The sequence below is a fragment of the Muntiacus reevesi genome, chromosome 2 (genome assembly GCF_963930625.1).
Source record: "Muntiacus reevesi chromosome 2, mMunRee1.1, whole genome shotgun sequence".
Classification (NCBI taxonomy): Eukaryota; Metazoa; Chordata; class Mammalia; order Artiodactyla; family Cervidae; genus Muntiacus; species Muntiacus reevesi.
The window spans coordinates 215550935-215568220 of record NC_089250.1 but is presented as its reverse complement, the minus strand read 5'-3'; the positions used below and the strand labels follow the sequence as shown (position 1 = coordinate 215568220).

Sequence of the window (17286 nt, the reverse complement as noted above, 5' to 3'; positions counted from 1 at the left end):
AGGAAAACTAGCCATGCTTATCTTCAAAGCCCAGAAGCAGGGATTGGGTCTTTTGTTACCCAGAGCAGAGCAGGGCTGTGGGAACTGAATTCACAGGGTTGAGATGGGAACTAAGGCAGGTCGGCACCAGGGTCTGGGAGTGTGAAGACAGAGCCTCTCCATCAGCCATGGGTACCCTGTGCTCGCTGGGTGACCTGGGGCCAGGCCCTGAGACACACTGATCCCAGCTTCCCCAACTACAGATGGAGCACCTCGTCTTCCCTGCCCGGGGCTGTTGCAACAACCAAGTGAACTCACATATTTGAAGCTGCTTTGTAAACTCTATAGAAAAAGATCCCTGTTTTACTAAGCATTGCTGGGATCCAGAGAGGGTTACCCTGAGGTTGTCTGGTCATCTGTCTGAGAGAGAAGAAACGCTCCAGGCCCTGAGATATCTAGGGGGACACCCAACCCCAGGCTGGCTTTGGGGTCCCTGTGCCTGACCCTGTCTCCACGCCCCCAAAGGTATCCACGTTCCATCATGTTCCCACCCCCACCCCCAGCGGCAAAACCAGCCAGGCCCACTGGTATCTCAGGAAAGCTTCTGAGGAATTGACACCTAGCCTGGTCCAGGGTTCAGGGGTCACACAAACTTCAGAAGGAGGAAGCACCTGGCTCACAAGCCTGTCCCCTGGGAATGGCTGAATAACTTTTGGTCTGCCCAAGGGGAATGTGGGCTTTTGGCTGTGGCGGGTGGGACACACTTTTATTTTCTAGGAGCACTTTCATTTCCTGCCTGTGGGCCCAGAGGCTGACTTGTTCCCAGAGGACTGCAGCCAGCCAGGAGCATCACGTGCTCCCCTCTGCTTTCCCCCTCCAGGCCTGCAGTCACGTGGGTGGGGGGCACCAGGGCTGGGGCCCAGCCCCCACACCGCTCAGACAGACCGCCCTAAGGCACCCACGGAGCAGCCCCTGCCCACTCCCCTACAAACCCACCGCCCCAGTGCCCCCACCCACTGGTGGCACCTGACTGGTGTGCAGTTACCACCTGCTTATGTTTAATTCATGGCTGGGGGTTGGGATGAGCTTCCCAAGAAAGGAAAGAACTCCCCTGGGGTCTTGCCCAGTTCCTGCCCCCCCTCAGGGCTCGAGGGCCCAGCCTCCCTGGGCCAGGGGCTGGGAAGAGAAGCTGCTGATGAGCCTGGAGGACACTATTCCAGCCTGGGCATTGCTATTATTCGTTAATCTGCAGCCCTGGAATGTCTGCGGGCCAATCAGCAGTGCCTCCGAGGGCTCCCCGAGAGCTCCAGTAATCCTGCAATGATTAGCAGGGGCCACAGGGTCACTGCGAACCACTCAGTAAGTTGGTCGACTGGCTGTTGGCGGGCAGGCAGGCGGGCAGGCGGGCAGCCCCACGACAGGGGGAGGGAGGGCGCCCCGGGATGGGAGCTGTCTGTCGCCAGCGCTGACGACGGGGGCTGTCCGGACACCCATTACTCACCAGTCTCCCCTTTGTCTGCCAGCCCCTGGCGACTCCTCGAGATCGTGAATAGCTCCGTCCAGTCTGGGAAGTGAGCTGGACTGCTGAGCCAGGCCGAGCCCAGAGCCACCACCAGGCCCATGCTGCGGCTGAAGCCCTTGCCCAGGCCTGGAGGCCACTGGCCTGGCCTCCTGCCCTTGCTCCTGGCTCTCCTTGGCACAACCTGGGCAGGGGTGCAACCAGTCCAGCTGCAGGAGCAGCGGGTTCCAATGCCTGGAGGTAAGGGGGCCTTGGGTGAGGGAAAGGTGGAGATGCTCTGAGGGTCCCAGGGGACTTCCGGGAGCCAGTTCCCAGGCCTAAGCCCAGGGCAGTTGAAAGAGCCACCCTGGAACAGTCCAGGGGCCTGAGAGGGGTGGGGGAGGATGGAGCCGGGGCAGGAGAAGGAAGGGGCGTGGGCCCGGCGCGGGGGGTGGCGGGGTGGGGAGGAGGTGCCCTGCGAGCCGCGGGGGAGACTCTGGCTGAGATGAGCCCCAGGCAGAGGGGCTGCGGGGAGCCCAGCCTGGGCCCCTCCTCACACCCGGCCCGGGACCGCATCCCCTCGGTCATCCCACCTCAGCTCTCAGCCTCCTTTTCACCCACACCTACTGTCTCAGTCCCCCTCCTTTCTCCGCCTCTCTCCGTCTCCCCATCCCCTGGCTCCGGTCCCCCCATGTGCCCACCGCCGCCGCCCCGTCTCGGGTTTTGCTCCGTAAGTGCAGAGTTGCCCCCTCATCGCGCCGCGGTGACCCTGGGCGAGCCCGGGTGGCCTGACCTTGTATCCCACCCCAGCCCTGAGCAAGAAGGAGAGCTTCCTCCTCGTCTCCCTGCACAACCGCCTGCGAAGCCAGGTCCACCCGCCTGCGGCCAACATGCAGAGAATGGTGCGTAGCCTCCCGGCTCCCGGGGCGGAGGGGCGACCGTGACGGGCTGGGAGGCCGCGCTGCCGCCAGGCGCCTTCCACCGGCAGGGCGGGAGGGGCAGCCGCCCCTGGCCCACGGCGGGCCGGCCGTGCCTGGTCTCCTCTCAAAAAGACAGACTTTTGCCTGCATCCCTTCCCGTTGCCCCGGAGACCAGAAGACATGGATGGAGTGGAGTCCCCTCCTCCGGGAACTCGGGAGAGTCACAAAGGCGTCCCAGCGGGACGGGAGGCTCGTTCGGGCGGGAGAGGCAGCCCGCTGGGCGGGGGTGGGGGGCTTGTGTGCGGCCCAACCCGCTTCTCCAGCAGTCTATCCAGGCGACCAGGAGGGGCCCCTTCACCCGGGCCAGGGAGAGGGTGCCGGGTTTCCCAGCACTCCCTCGGGGCTGCGGGGTCGGAGGTGTCACCTGGGGCCCCCCAGTACGGCCCCGGCTGCCCCCGCCCACGTAACGGTCCAGGGAGCGAGGGGGGAACCGGCGTGGGGCCGGCCAGGTTCCCCATGGCTGCTTCCCACGAACTCCTCCGAGGCTGCGGCGACCTTGAGCGCTCGGGGTCAGTTTCCCAGGAGGTGGGGGCGGGGCGGGGGCGTCGCCTCTCCCCTTCCCGCCTCTGCATGTGCTCAGCCCCTCCTCGGGGGCCCAGGTCCTGGCTCTGGTCTCCCACACGCGCAGCCCTAGTGCCGGAGAGCGGCTGCTTCCGGTCAGGCCCTGCACGTCCCACGGCCCCTGTGCCTGAGCCTAAGAAAAGAGCAGCTCATTAAAAACGCAAGTGGAGCCCCACGGCTCAGCCTCACGCACAGCTCTGGCCCTGGGCACCCCAGGGGAGACTGAGGCCCTGCGGGGCCCCGTGCAGCCCCCATCAACAGTGAAATGACAACCACCATCTGCCGGGGTCAGGCCCTAGGTGCGGCACTTGGCTCCCTGCAGACATGCACTCCTCACACCATCTTATCCTCTGGGACCTTATTATCCTCCCCCCCACTTTTTTGGGGTTCTTCCAAATGGCTTGTGGGATCTCAGTTCTCCCACCAGGGACTGAACCGGGGGCCCCCTGAAAACCCAGAACCCTAACCACTATGCCACCAGGGAGCTCCCACCTTACTATTCCTATTCCATTTTACAGAAGAGTATGTTGAGTCTCGTGGCGATTAGGAGACGGCTGGAGGTCACACAGCTGGAATGAGGCAGTGGGGTTGGACCAGGGCATGATGATTGAGTGACACATATCATCTTGGTTGCTGAGGCCCCTGTTTCAGAGGAGGGGGGTGGTGGATGGGGGCAGGGATGCCTGGTTGGGGAGAGCAGATCGGGTCCACTCCAAAGAGCTCTGCCTTCTGAGACCAAAGGGCGGAGGCCCTGGAGACCTCTTACACCCTCTCGGGTCTGGTTTCCAGCTGGAGCCCCTACACAGTCCAAAACCAGAATTAGGGAATAAGACCCAGCAGCACGGCTGCTGCAATTTTTTACATCACAGAAGGGAAGCCAAGAGGGAGCCTTTCTGAAAATGACCAGGGCCAGGTTCACCTAGCACAGAACCAGCTCGGAAGCCTTGGGCACGGCAGAGCTCACATTACGGAGATTACAGCAGAGGCCCATCCCATCACCCGGGCTAGCACTCCCCGGAGCACCCGGTCCCTTAGTGTGGTGGAGTCCTGGGCAGGGCCTGAGGGTGCCATCACCGGAGGCTCTCAGTGCTGGGCGAGCCGGGCTCTGGGGTGGGGGGACCAGATGGGCAGGTGTCTTTCCCACAGCCTGGAGCGCCCCCTGCAGGCCCTGCCTGCCTTTCTCTGGCCCCGAGGAAGTGGGCGAAAGCAGCTCAGAGCGCTCGAGCCGCCAAGCGCGATCCCTGCTCGAGGGCTCTGTTCGTAGGAGCACCGCCTCTGGTCGTGCTGCGGTGGGGGCGGGTCAGTCGCGCCTGGCTGGGGGCCCTTACTGACGTTGCCGTGTGTGTCCCCCGCCCCCAGGACTGGAGCGACAGCCTGGCCCGGCAGGCCCAGGCCCGGGCGGCCCTCTGCGGTGCCCCCGCCCCGAGCCCGGCCTCCGTCCCCCGGGCTGCCCGGCACGTGGGCTGGAACGCGCAGCTGCTGCCCGCGGGCTCCGCGGCCTTCGTGTACGTGGTGGGCCTGTGGTTCTCCGAGGGGCAGCAGTACAGCCTCTCAGCGGCCGAGTGCGCCCCCAACGCCACCTGCGCCCGCTACACTCAGGTGAGGCCGGGCTTCCAGTCCTGGGCCCCTGCCCTGCTGGGCTGCTCGGAGGGTCTACCGTTTGTCCTAAAACTGGTGATCGCTTTTCCTCCCGTTAGTTGTCTTTTTTTCAGCTTTAAACGTGAAATATTTCAAAACTAAATCAAATAATGAACTCCTTACCCACTCTACACTTCGTGGAATTCTCCAGGCCAGAATACTGGAGTGGATGGGGTCGCACAGAGTCGGACACAACTGAGCGGCTTTGCACTTTCTTACCCACTACCTAGATTTAGACAGTGTTAACTATGTTTTTCATCGCTTTAAAAAAGTAAAGCTAAGCAAAAGCCCTCCTCTTCCACTCACCTCTGTCCCTCCCCAGAGGTAAACTTCCTGACCTCCAGGAGTCGAGCTGGATCACCCCTTTCCTCAAGCATGTTTCCTTTTTCTTTCCCCTCCACAAAATGGTTAGTATCTTCTCTATAACTGGTGTCGTTTGGGTACCAAGGTCCAGCCCTGAAAAACACAGGCAAAATCTCAAGCAATTCCCTGACCAGGGATGGAACCCTGTCCCCCACACTGAAAGCACCCAGTCCTAACCGCTGGACTACAGGGAATTCCCCCAAGAATGTTGGAATATCTCTGCTACACGTGAAAGGGTTTTGATGCCTTTTCTCCTTATGCAAGTGGGTTGTGTGTTACTAAATCCTACCTAAGTGCTCTCTAAATGTACCTAAATGTACACTTCCTTTTGCCATTTGTTTATCACTTCAGATCACATTTGTAAGATTTACTTCCATTGATTTGAGCAAGCAATTGAGATTCACTATGAATAAACTACAATTTTGGGGCATCTGGGGTTACTTTTTTTTTTAACTATTCCAAGTCACACCACAATACATAAATCCCAACTCAGGTCCTCTTGCACACATGGGTCCAGAGTTCCTCTAAGATAGCAGTCCCCAACCTTTTTGGCATCAAAGACAGGTTTTGTAAAAGACAGTTTTTCCACAGACTGGAGTTGAGGGAGATGGTTTCCAGATGATTCAAATGCATTACATTTATTGTGTGCTTTATGTCTCTTATTATTACATCAGCTTCACCTCAGATCATCAGGTACTAGATCTTGGAGACTGGGGACTCCCACCCTAGGATACACTTAGAAGGGGAGTGGCTGGGTCAGAGGGAGCATGCACCTACAACCTTGCTACCTGTTGTCAAAGTGGTGTCCCCTACTCCACTCCTGTCCACAAACCAGTTCTCACTTCCCCGTACTGTCAGCTCCTTAATTTTTGCCAACTTGATGCTGTGGAACACTACCTCATTCTGTTTTTAATGTCCATTTCTCTGATTACCTGTGAGACTGAGCCTCTTTTCTGTTCTGCTTCATTGATGGTTAATTTCATCTTTCCTTTAATAATTTATAAGCATCTTTTCTATATTCTTTATACTTTTGTTGGTCATATTGGTTGCAGATACTTTTTTTCTAACATATGGCTTGTATTTTCTCTTTGTTTATGTGACTTTTTATAAGAAACCTTCAGAGAATTTTAATATTAATGTAATCAAACTTCTCGTGTTTTTCATTACAGTTCATCCATTTGTTGTATTATGTTTAAGAAATCCTATTCAACTCTGACATCAGGAAGATATTCTTTCTTTTCTTCCAAAGTTTAAATGTTTTCCTTTTTTCATATTGAAGTCATTAAGCCATCAGATGATGTAGAATTGCATTTTATTGGTTTTTGTTTTTTACTTCTGTATTAAGTATTGACTCCCCCACGGACTCTAATGCCATCTCAGTCATATACCAAGCTCCCATATCTGCTGAGTTCTCTCTTCTTTCTGTTGCTTTTTATTTTAATTACTCTGTACATATGTGCTTTAATTATTATGGCTTCATAAAAAGTTTTTTGACAGGAAAATCCACAATATTATTATTATTGTTCAAAACTTTCCTGGCTATTCTTGATTCTTTCTACTGATTTTTCATATGTACTTAATAATTAGCCTTTACAGACATTTCTTTCCGATCTAAGTTTGTTAAGGATTTTAAAGTAATGTTCTAATATTATTTTTTACATATTTTGTCCAGTTTCTCAGCACCACTTATTGAATAGACTGTCTTTTCTCCATTGTATATTCTTGTCATAGCTCATTTTGTTTCATCTATAGCCTTACCTATTTCCCGTTCCTCTCATATTATTTTTAAGCAAATTTTAGACTTATAATTTTATCCATAAATAAGCATATATGTCTAAAAGATAACTTTTTCATTCCATACCCTACCAATGTAGGGGGCCCGGGTTCAATCCCTGGTCAGGAAACTAGATCCCACATGCCACAACTAAAAACAGCTTTCTAAAAAATAATCACAATACCAACATTAATATATATTTTTAAATGTTAACTCTTCCCTGCCTTCCTACTTGCAGGACTGTAATTCATCTATGTACCAACTGTTATGAGAGTTAATCAAACACTAAAATACTTATGTATTAGTAAACAGTTGTTATCCTGCGTTCCCAGAAGGTACCTCTTCCCTGGGACACCTAGGATTTCTCCTATATCTAGAATCAGAGCGGGTGTATTTGTCACAGTAGTGGGTCTCTAGGATCCTGCTTCAGCCCAGCATCTATTCTGATTGACAAACCCCTGGACCACCAGGGAAGTTCCTCTTTGGTTTTGAAGTGTATACTTAAATTTCCTAACTAGGTTTTCTCCTTTGTTGTTTAGTCGCTAAGTCATGTCTGACTCTTTTGCAGCCCCATGGACTGGGGCCTGCCAGGTTCCTCTGTCCATGGGATTTCCAAAGCAAGAATACTGGAGTGGGTTGCCATTTGCCTTCTCCAGGGGATTGTCCCGACCCAGTGATCAAACCCAAGTCTTCTACATTGGCAGGAAGATTCTTTACCACTGAGCCACCAGGGAAGCCAGGTTTTCTCCTTTACTTACTTCTAAATTACATCCTTTAGATTTTATTGCGTTGAATTCATAGAATGTGATCTGTAAGACGTTGGTTATCTGGTAGTTATTGAATCTTGCTTTGCAGCTATTAGGCTTCCCCGAGAGCTCAGTTGGTAAAGAATCTGCCTGCAATGCAGTAGACCCTGGTTTGATTCCCGGGTTGGGGAGATCTGCTGGAGAAGGGATAGACTACCCACTCCAGTATTCTTGGGCTTCCCTCATGGCTTAGCTGCTAAAGAATCCACCTGCAATGCGGGAGACCTAGGTTCAGTTCCTGGGTTGGGAAGATCACCTGGAGAAGGGAAAGGCTATCCACTGCAGTATATTATTCTGGCCTGGAGAATTCTATGGGCTGTATAGTCCATGGGGTCACAAAGAGTCAGACAGGACTGAGCAACTTTCACTTTCACTTTGCTGTTTAGTGAAGGATCAATGTCTGCAAAATTCCATGCACTCCTAAAAAGAATGCACAGTCTCTACTTGTTGGAGACATATATATGATTACATGGGCACATCTCCCGGCCTCATGTTGGTCATTTTTAGTAGCTACCAGAGTTTGCTTGGCTATTCTTGGATATTGACCATTTGTGTTATTTCCAAGTGGTCACTGATTCTAATACATTAAACCTAAGTTTTGAATAGTATTAAAAAGCTGTATCACTTAGCTATTGCTGCCTGACACACTATCCCAAAATTTAGCATCCTGTGATTTTGCAGGTTGGCACTTTGGGTTGGGCCCAGTTGCGAGTTTCCTCTGGTCTTGGCGGTGCTCACGCTTGCAACCGCAACCAGTTGCTGGGTTGGGTAGGAGCTGACTGCCCACAGTGGCCTCAATGGAGTCATCTCTGCCCTCTAAGATTTTTCAGCCTTCAGCAGGCATGCTCACATGGTGGCTGAGCATGAGAGAGAATGAGTGGAAACTGCAGGGCCTCCTGAAACCTAGGTTTGAAACGGCTAGACTATCATTTCTCTGGCACTGTGTTGAGCAACACATTTTCAAGGTGTGGGAGACTCCGCCTCTTGATGCAAAACCACATTTTGTAAAGAACGGGCTGTGGGGAGAGGAGACGTGAAGCGTTGGGGCCATTTTTGCAACCATCACAAGGCCCTTGATGTCCAGGTCTTCCTGTTGCTACTCTCCTCCAGTCATCCAGTCTCCCCACCCTTCAGGTATCTGCGGACCCTCAGTTGCCCACCCAGGAGGTCTTTCTAGACTATTCCCACCCATCCTTAGCACCCTGCCCAGCACAGCTGCTCTGCTCCTGGGGTCCCCAGGGAGGTGACAAAACTGTTTATCCGCCTGGTTTGGGGCAAAAGCGTGCGCCCTGCCCAGGGGAGCATGCTGCAGGCTGCGGGTCCCAGACTGGGGGTGGAGAGGGGCCCACGATGGGGTGTCTGAGCCACCGTGTCTCCCGCAGCTCGTGTGGGCCACCTCAAGCCAGCTGGGCTGTGGGCGGCAGCTCTGCTCTGGGGCCCAGGGCGAGTTGGAAGCCTTCGTCTGCGCCTACTCTCCCGGGTAAGCCCCCTGCATGGCAGGGCCCTGCTGGCTCTTGCTGGGCTGCAGGGCAAGGGTGCTCTCAGCCAGGGTGAGACACCCACACACCCACCCACAGGCCTTTACTCCTGGGTCTGCACCCCTGGTGGGAGAGTGCAACACCCAGGATTCTGGCCATGCAGAGCATGACTTCTGCTCTGTCACCCCTTCCTGGAAGCACCAGCCTGCATTCAGGGAATCTGCCCAGTGTTCGTTTGGAGGTCATCTTTTCTCTCCTGGGAAATCTCCCTGTCTCACCCAGCTCCCTGACTCCCTGGCGGGGCAGGGAGGGACTGACAGGGCCTGGCGGGCAGGGCCTGTCCCTGCCGTGGCCAAGGCCAGGTTCGTGCAGCCCTCCGCTGCTTGCTTTCACAGAGGGAACTGGGAGGTCAACGGGAAGACCATCGTCCCCTACAAGAAGGGCGCCTGGTGCTCACTCTGCACGGCCAGCGTCTCGGGCTGCTTTAAAGCCTGGGACCACGCAGGGGGGCTCTGTGGTAAGTGCCCCCACCAGCCGGCCTGATCAGGTGATGCAGAGGAGGGCGGCGGGCTGTCCCAGAAGCCCTGGCCCTCGGCACCCGGGGAGGCCCCGGCCTGGCCTGCCAGGGGGAGGCCTGCTCAGCGTTTCCTTTGCGCCTGACCAGAGGTCCCCAGGAACCCGTGTCGCATGAGCTGCCGGAACCACGGCCAGCTCAACGTCAGCACCTGCCACTGCCGCTGCCCCCCTGGCTACACGGGCAGATACTGTCAAGGTGAGGGCACCTGGAGCCGGGTCGGGCATCCGGTGAGTGACCACGCACAGCATGTCCCCGTTCAGTAGGCATCCACTGAGCACCGACTGTCAGTGAAGCCGGATCTGGCCCGTAGGCTCTGGGAGGGTGCAGAGGGGGCAGCTGAGGATCCCGGCTGGATTCCTTTCCCAGCTCCTCCCCCCAGCTCAAAGATGCCAAAGAGCACAGAGAAGCCCCGGGCAGGTGTTCTTGCTGGGGTTGGCAGCCGTGCACATCCCCCGCACCCCCATCCTGGCAGTGCGGTGCAGCGTGCAGTGCGTGCACGGCCGGTTCCGGGAAGAGGAGTGTTCCTGCGTCTGTGACGTCGGCTTCGGGGGAGCCCAGTGCGCCAGTGAGTCCCACCGCACAGCCCCCGACCTCCAGGCCCGCCCTGGACCCCTCGGTGAGGGGCTGGGTCCCGCCCGGACCAGCCCACAGATGCCCATGGAGTGCACCCCGCCCACTCCCTGAGTGAACTTGGCTGTGCGGGGTGGGGTCTTTACACCCCAGAAACAGCACTGTCACAATCACAGATTATCTTTTTTGAGAGAGAGAGCTGGTTGTTACACATCTGCCAGCATACCACTGACCCCTCTCCGCCCCCCGCTCCAACTTGGAGTAGGTGGCCAGGGAAGGGCCACCCTGAGCTTAACACCCTACAGGCCAGGGAGGTGGCTGCTCTGAGGTCCCGCACAAAGTCAGGCTCCCCTCCCGCCAGCCAAGGTGCACTTTCCCTTCCACACCTGCGATCTGAGGATCGACGGAGACTGCTTCACGGTGTCCTCGGAGGCGGACACCTACTACGGCGCCAAGATGAAATGCCAGGTAACAGCTGGTTCCTCCCTTCCCGGCGGCCACCCCCTGGGCCCAAGCAGGGGTCTTAACCGAGGGACCCTGGATTAAGAGATGCATTCCTTCAACCTCTCAACTTACTAATGCTGGCAAGCAATCCTGGTGTATTTAGGACACAGCAGGTGAAACCCTTCCCAGGCCAGAGGAGAGGTGGGCAGGGAGAGGAAGGTGGAGGCTTCAGCGGCATGGGTGGCTGAGGACAGCCTGGCCGGCACGTAGCTTTGATGTCTGTGGCCACGGGGGGCGGCAGGAGGGGCAGGAGGGGATGGCCTGAGCTCTGGGGCCAGCGTGACCCAGAGTGGGGTTACAGGGAAAGGGCGGGGTGCTCGCCCAGATTGAGAGCCAGAAAGTGCAGGACATCCTGGCCTTCTTCCTGAGCCGCCTGGAGACCGCCAACGAGGTGACCGACAGTGACTTTGAGACCAGGAACTTCTGGATCGGTGAGTGCCTGGCTGACGTGGGGCATGTGTGTGTGTGTGTGTGCGTGTGCGTGGGTGCTCAGGCTGGGACACCCATGCTCCTCCAGGGATCTGGGCCGTGGTAACCCGGAGCCTGGCCAGCAGTCAGGCTGATACATTTCCTCCCCAGGGAGAGAGCTGACGGAGAGGAGCCGGAAGTGCTGGGAAGGGGTCTCAGGGCCGGGGGACCACCGGGCATCCGGCAGCAGGCTCCGGGCAGGCCCTCAGCCCAGGGAGCGGGTGGGGTCTGGGGACCTTGGGTGCGGGGCCAACCTTGGCTGCTGTGGCCCAGGGCTCACCTACAAGACTGCCAAGGACTCGTTCCGCTGGACCACGGGGGAGCAGCAGTCCTTCACCAGCTTCGCCTTCGGGCAGCCGGACAACCAGGGGTGAGTCGTCCTCTGCGCACCTTCCTACTGGGGCCTGCGTGCTGAGCCCTCAGACACAACCAGACCCCCACCCGCCTGCTGCCTGCCTTAGCGCCCTGAGGGCCTGGGCCTCCCTGGGGTCCTCATGCCAAAGGTGCAGGCGCGGCTGGATGTGGGCCCGGTGCTAAACGAGGCACATCCCCGACCCAGGGGCTCACGTAAAAGACGAGGACCCCAGAAGGCTACGTCCCCCCACCGTCCCCACCGTCCCCTCAGCTGCATCTCCATCTCCCTATTACCTACCCTGCCCTGCCCCCAGCGCCCCCTCTGCCTACATCAATACGCTGATGCTGCCCTCCGCTGGCCACCTCCAGTATCAGCCCCCACACTCATCTGTCCACTAACCACCCTGCACCACCCGGCCTTCAAAGCCCGGGGATGCCGGGAGCAGGGGAGGAAGCGGTCAGGGGGTGCCCGGGGCGGGAGCAGAGGTCAGGGGGTGTGTGGGGCGGGGGTGGAGGGGTTCAGGGGTGCCCAGGGAGGTGGAGGGGGTTAGGGGTGCCCAGGGTGGGGGTGGAGGGGGTCAGGGGTGCCCAGGGTGGGGGTGGAGGGGGTCAGGGTGCCCAGGGCAGGGGTGGAGGTCAGAGGTGCCTGGGGCAGGTGTAGGGGGTCAGGGGTGCCTGGGGCGGGGATGGAGGCAGTCAGGGCGGGGGTGTAGGGGGTCAGGGGTGCCCAAGGCAGGGGTGGAGGGGGTCAGGGCTGCCCAGGGTGGGGGTGGAGGGTGTCAGGGGTGCCTGGGGGGGTGGAGGGGGTTAGGGGTGCCCAGGGTGGGGGTGTAGGGGGTCAGGGGTGCCCAGGGTGGGGGTGGAGGGGGTCAGGGTGCCCAGGGCAGGGGTGGAGGTCAGAGGTGCCTGGGGCAGGTGTAGGGGGTCAGGGGTGCCTGGGGCAGGGATGGAGGCAGTCAGGGCGGGGGTGTAGGGGGTCAGGGGTGCCCAAGGCAGGGGTGGAGGGGGTCAGGGGTGCCCAGGGCGGGGGTGGAGGCTGTCAGGCTGTGTGCCCACCGAGATTCCCGAGCGCCCCTACCTCTCCTTGACCTCCCTGAGGGCAGCCATGCCGGGCCTGGGCCCACCCCTAGACGGCCTCGGCCTGGTGGGAGGAAGGACGCAGCCTGGGAGTGGGCCGTGGCAGCAGGCGAGGCGCCCCCTGAGAAGGGAGGAGCTGGAGTGGCTGGAGGAGCAGGTGTGGAGACCAGGAGGGGGGTCTGAAACTCCCAGAGGCCCCTGTGAGTGTGGGGTGGGGCCTCAGGAGGCCCCAGACGGGCACAGGTGGCCCCTGGGAGGGGGCTTGGAGCCTCTCCCCGCCTCCCGCCTCCCTCCTCCACCTGAGCATTCACCACCTCGGCCCCCAGGTTTGGCAACTGTGTGGAGCTGCAGGCGTCGGCCGCCTTCAACTGGAATGACCAGCGCTGCAAAACCCGCAACCGCTACATCTGCCAGTTTGGTGAGGGCCTTCCCGTGGCTCCCCGCCCTAGCCCCTGGCCCTGGGGGTGTGGGGGTGACAGCCCTGCGTGTCTGCACACCGCAGGCCCGAGGCCCCCATCCCTAGGGGTGTCCGGGTAACAGACCTGTGCGTCCGCACACCAGGCCTGAGGCCCCCCTGTCCCCGGGGGTGTGGGGGTGACAGCCCTGAGTGTCTGCACACCCCAGGCCCCAAGGCCCCCCTGTCTCAGAGGGTGTCTGGGTAATAGCCCTGCAGTGTTTGCACACTGGGCCCGAGGCAATCCTGCTGATCCTGGGCCTGCAGACCCCTGGAGCCCGGAGTGGGAGACAGCCCCTGTCCACACAGACCAGAACTACACCCGGCCAGGAATTTCTCAAGGTCCCTTGCCTCCAGCCACTAAAGTCGTCACATGGGGCCCTGGTGGGTGCGCCCTGATTCCCTCGAGTGCTGTGAACTGTGAGGGCGGAGATGAAGCCTTGCCTGGCCTCGCAGCCCCTGCTGGGGGATCTGGAGCTCCTTGGGGGTCCCGTGGAGGCCACTTCTGGACCTGGTGTGGCAGGGTCCCATCCCAGGACAGTCACCAGTCCTTGTTCTTCCTCTTCTTTTCCAGCTCGCGAGCACATCTCCCGCTGGGACCCAGGGCCCTGAGATTCAGCCGTGCCCCTCCCCAGCCAGCACCGGGGTGCACAGCCCCGCTGGCCCGCCTGCCCTCCTGTGTAGAACCAGGGCCTGGCTGGGACTGTGGCCCAACAACCAAAGATGTTGCAGGACGTCGGGCGGGGTACGAGCGAGGCCGACAGAGTCTGGTGGAGGAGGAGGGGAGCCTGGGTGCCCCCACTCCCAGGCCTGCTTTTGATCGGGAAGATGGGGCTTAATCAGGCCCTGAAACAGGAGTCCGAACCAGTAGGGAGAAGAGACTACTCCCATCCACCCAGGCTGGACCCTCTGGGGCAGATGGAGGCTCCTCACTGCCCACGGTGCACCCTACAAAGGATTAAACTAAATTATGGATGAGCCAGACTTGCACATGCTCATTGCGAATGGGGGATTCAGACAACCCAGAATGGTTCTGGGCAGACCGGCCTCCTCCCACATGCCCTGCTCCCTGCTCACCCAGAGGACCCAGGCCACCCTCCGGAGGTTTTCAGACCCTCGGTCCTGAATAACGCTCAGACTTAGGGGCCTCACTCGCACCCCTGACTTCTAGCCCCTCTCACCTCTGCCTCTGTCGGCTTTGGGTTTCTGTTCACGCCTCCCCCTTTATTCTTATGACTGCTTCTCTGCGGCTCTTCTTTCCTTGTGATTACCTGAACTTGGGCCGTTATGGGCCCATGGCTTCCCTGTTCCTAGGGCGGTGAGAGGGTGAGTCCCAGCAGGTGCAAGACCAGGAGGTACAGAATGCCGTCTGGCTGGCTTGTGCAAGTGTCAAGTCAGTCTGCTGGTTGGAAGGACAAGTATGGCCTTGGCTCGGGAAGCTGGGAGAAGCAGATCAGTTGGAGTTCTTGGTGGCAACCAACAGAAACACAGAAACTGCTCTGGCAAGTCGTGACAAAAAAGGAGCTTATCAAAAAGTCAGTGGTTTTTTAAATGGGCAAAGGGTTTGAATAGACAGTTCTCCAAAGAAGATGTACAAACGGCCCACGAGCGGAGATAAGATGTTCAGCACCAGTGGCCATTAGGCAATCCAAATAGAAACCAAAATGAAACACCACTTCGCATCCATTAGGGAGGCTGTTAGCAACAGAACAGACAGTAACGAGGGTTGATGCAGGCGGGGACTCGTTGGGGCCCTCGTACGTTGCTGGTGGGAAAGTAAAGTGGTGTGGTCACGGTGGAAAACCATGAGGCGATTCCTCACGAAGTTAAGCACCACTACCATATGACCCCACAATTTAACTCCTAGGAATGCACTGAAGAGACATGAAAACAAGTTCTCAAACAATTCTTAAACACAAATTTCACAGCAGCATTATTCACAATAGCCAAAAGTAAGAAACAACCCAAACATCCATCAGTGTTTAAATAGCAGTGTACACATGCAATGGAATATTATTCAACCATTAAAAGGAATGAAGGGAAAAAAAAAGAAAGAAGAAGAAGAAAAAAAAAAAAAAAAGGAATGAAGGGGACTTCCCACCAAGGGTGGTCTAGCAGCCAAGACTCTGTTCTCCCAATGCAGGGGACGCAGGTTTGATCCCTAATCAGGGAACTAGATCCCACATGCTGCCACTAAAAGACCCTGCATGCCACAGCTAAGACAGGTGCAGCCCAACAAATATTTTTTTTAGAAAAAGGAATGAAGTACTAATACAAGCTACCAGACAGATAAACCTTGAACACACTATTTTAAGTGAAAGAAGCCAGTCACAAAAGATCACATATTGCATGATTCCATTTATCTGAACTAGTCAGAAAAGGACAAATCCAGAGATGCAGACTGGTGGATGCCAAGAGAAACGGGAAAATGAGGGTGTGGGTTTTATTTTGAAACGATAAAAATGTTTGGGAATTTAGAGCTAGTGGCTACAGAACATTGTAGATGTATTTGGTGCCACTGACTTGGTTAATTTTATGTTATGCAAATTTCCCTTCAATTTTTTTTTTTTTTAAGACAGTGGTTGGTCACGGGATCCCTGGTAGAGTGAGAGTCGAGCTGGGGGCCTGTGTGGGCAGGAACAGTGCTCCAAGCTCCGTTGCAAAGCCCGTCTGGGTAGACTGCCATCCAGACATAGGAAGTACACAGCCTACCCCATGGCAGCGATATGGGAGCCACCTCTGTGACGACTGAGGCTGGCAATCCAGCGCCCTGGGGAGCCTCTAACGCCCCAGACGCCGTGTTTCCATTCAGCTGCAGCCTCTCCCACCAGCCAGCCAGGTGCTACGGCACTTCCCCACCAACGTATTCTCAACAAGGCGACAAAGGACGAGCTGGAGGCGAGGCAGCTGACCGTGGCGGGCCTGCGTGCCGGGTCACAGATCAGCGGCATCAGCACCACCTGGGATCTTGTTAGAAAAGCAGGTTTTCAACTGCTCCGAAGCTAATCTGAGTTCCAACCAGACCTCCAGCCACTTCAGATGCAGGCTCAGATGCGAGAGCTTGACAGAGGCAGTGTCTGGGTCTCAAGTCACCTGAGTTGGAAGACAGGCTCTGACAGTTGCGAACTGTGTGACTTTGGGCAACTTATTAACACCTAGGGGTCCTGCTGTCCGAGTCTGCCTGGAACCGCCCTGGTTTTAGCACTCAAAATCCCAGAAACCTGGGAAACCTCTCTGTCCCAGACAAACAGGACAGTTGGTCACCCTAAAACATCTCTCTGCCTTGTGATACTTTTCCATAAAATGAAGAAGATAAAGCGAGTTAATACGTCAAAGTGTTTGAAAGAGACTGGTGAGAGCAAACGCTGATGGATGTCAGCTGGGCTGAGTCATTGCCCTCACTTCTCAATTCCTCCATCAACGTTAAACCATCTAAACTTCATTATAAACCCAATAAAATTGTTAAATAAAGTGCTTATAACTGTCCCTGACAGAATAGTAAATGCTCAGTAAGTTTCAGCTATTCTTATTTGTGTTCTTATTATCTATTAACTAATATTATTGGACCACAATTGCATCCATGGGTTTTGGTTTTATATATACATGATTTATTTGGCTGCACCGGGTCTTAGTTGCAGCATGCGGGATCTAGTTCCCTGACCAGGGATTGAACCCAGGCCCCCTGCATGGGCAGCATGGAGTCTTAACCACTGGACTAGCAGGGAAGTCCCAATTCTAGGTTTTAAGTAACTATCAGAGTGAACAACTAGAACCATCCCAGACACTCATGGTAGCCCCAGTTCACTTCAATGCAGTCACTCAGTCGTGTACGTCTCTTTGTGACCTCATGAACTGAAGCACGCCAGATCTCCCTGTCTATCACCAACTCCCAGAGTTTACTCAAACTCATGTCCATTGAGTCAGTGATGTCATCCAACCATCTCATCCTCTGTCGTCCCCTTCTCCTCCTGCCTTCAATCTTTCCCAGCATCAGGGTCTTTTCAAATGAGTCAGTTCTTCGCATCAGGTGGCCAAAGTACTGGAGTTTCAGCTTCAACATCAGTCCTTCCAATGAATATTCAGGACTGATCTCCTTTAGGATGGACTGGTTGGATCTTCTTGTTGTTCAAGGGACTCTCAAGAGTCTTCTCCAACACCACAGTTCAAAAGCGTCAAGTCAAAAAAAAAAGTCAAAAAAAAAAAAA

General features: G+C 56.3%; 1 protein-coding gene across 4 annotated transcripts; it reads left to right on the top strand.

The window, feature by feature from the left end:
• The first annotated feature begins 1191 nt into the window (after window positions 1-1191).
• LOC136160836 (C-type lectin domain family 18 member A-like) lies at window positions 1192-16560 on the top strand. 4 transcript variants are annotated; one of them, XM_065924995.1, is made up of 13 exons: window positions 1192-1338; window positions 1503-1738; window positions 2288-2379; window positions 4378-4617; window positions 8982-9079; window positions 9473-9594; window positions 9742-9881; window positions 10021-10219; window positions 10586-10692; window positions 11030-11159; window positions 11470-11566; window positions 12954-13045; window positions 13656-16560. In XM_065924995.1, the coding sequence occupies exons 2-13, from the start codon at window positions 1600-1602 to the stop codon at window positions 13691-13693; spliced, it is 1494 nt and encodes a 497-aa protein (XP_065781067.1). In that variant the 5' UTR covers window positions 1192-1338; window positions 1503-1599; the 3' UTR covers window positions 13694-16560. The 4 variants fall into 4 exon arrangements, with proteins under 4 accessions (XP_065781067.1, XP_065781066.1, XP_065781068.1 ...); XM_065924994.1 differs by lacking the exon at window positions 1192-1338 and having other exon boundaries at window positions 1354-1738; XM_065924996.1 differs by lacking the exon at window positions 1192-1338 and having other exon boundaries at window positions 1354-1738; window positions 9742-9849; window positions 10127-10219; window positions 13656-16556.
• The last annotated feature ends 726 nt before the right edge of the window (window positions 16561-17286 follow it).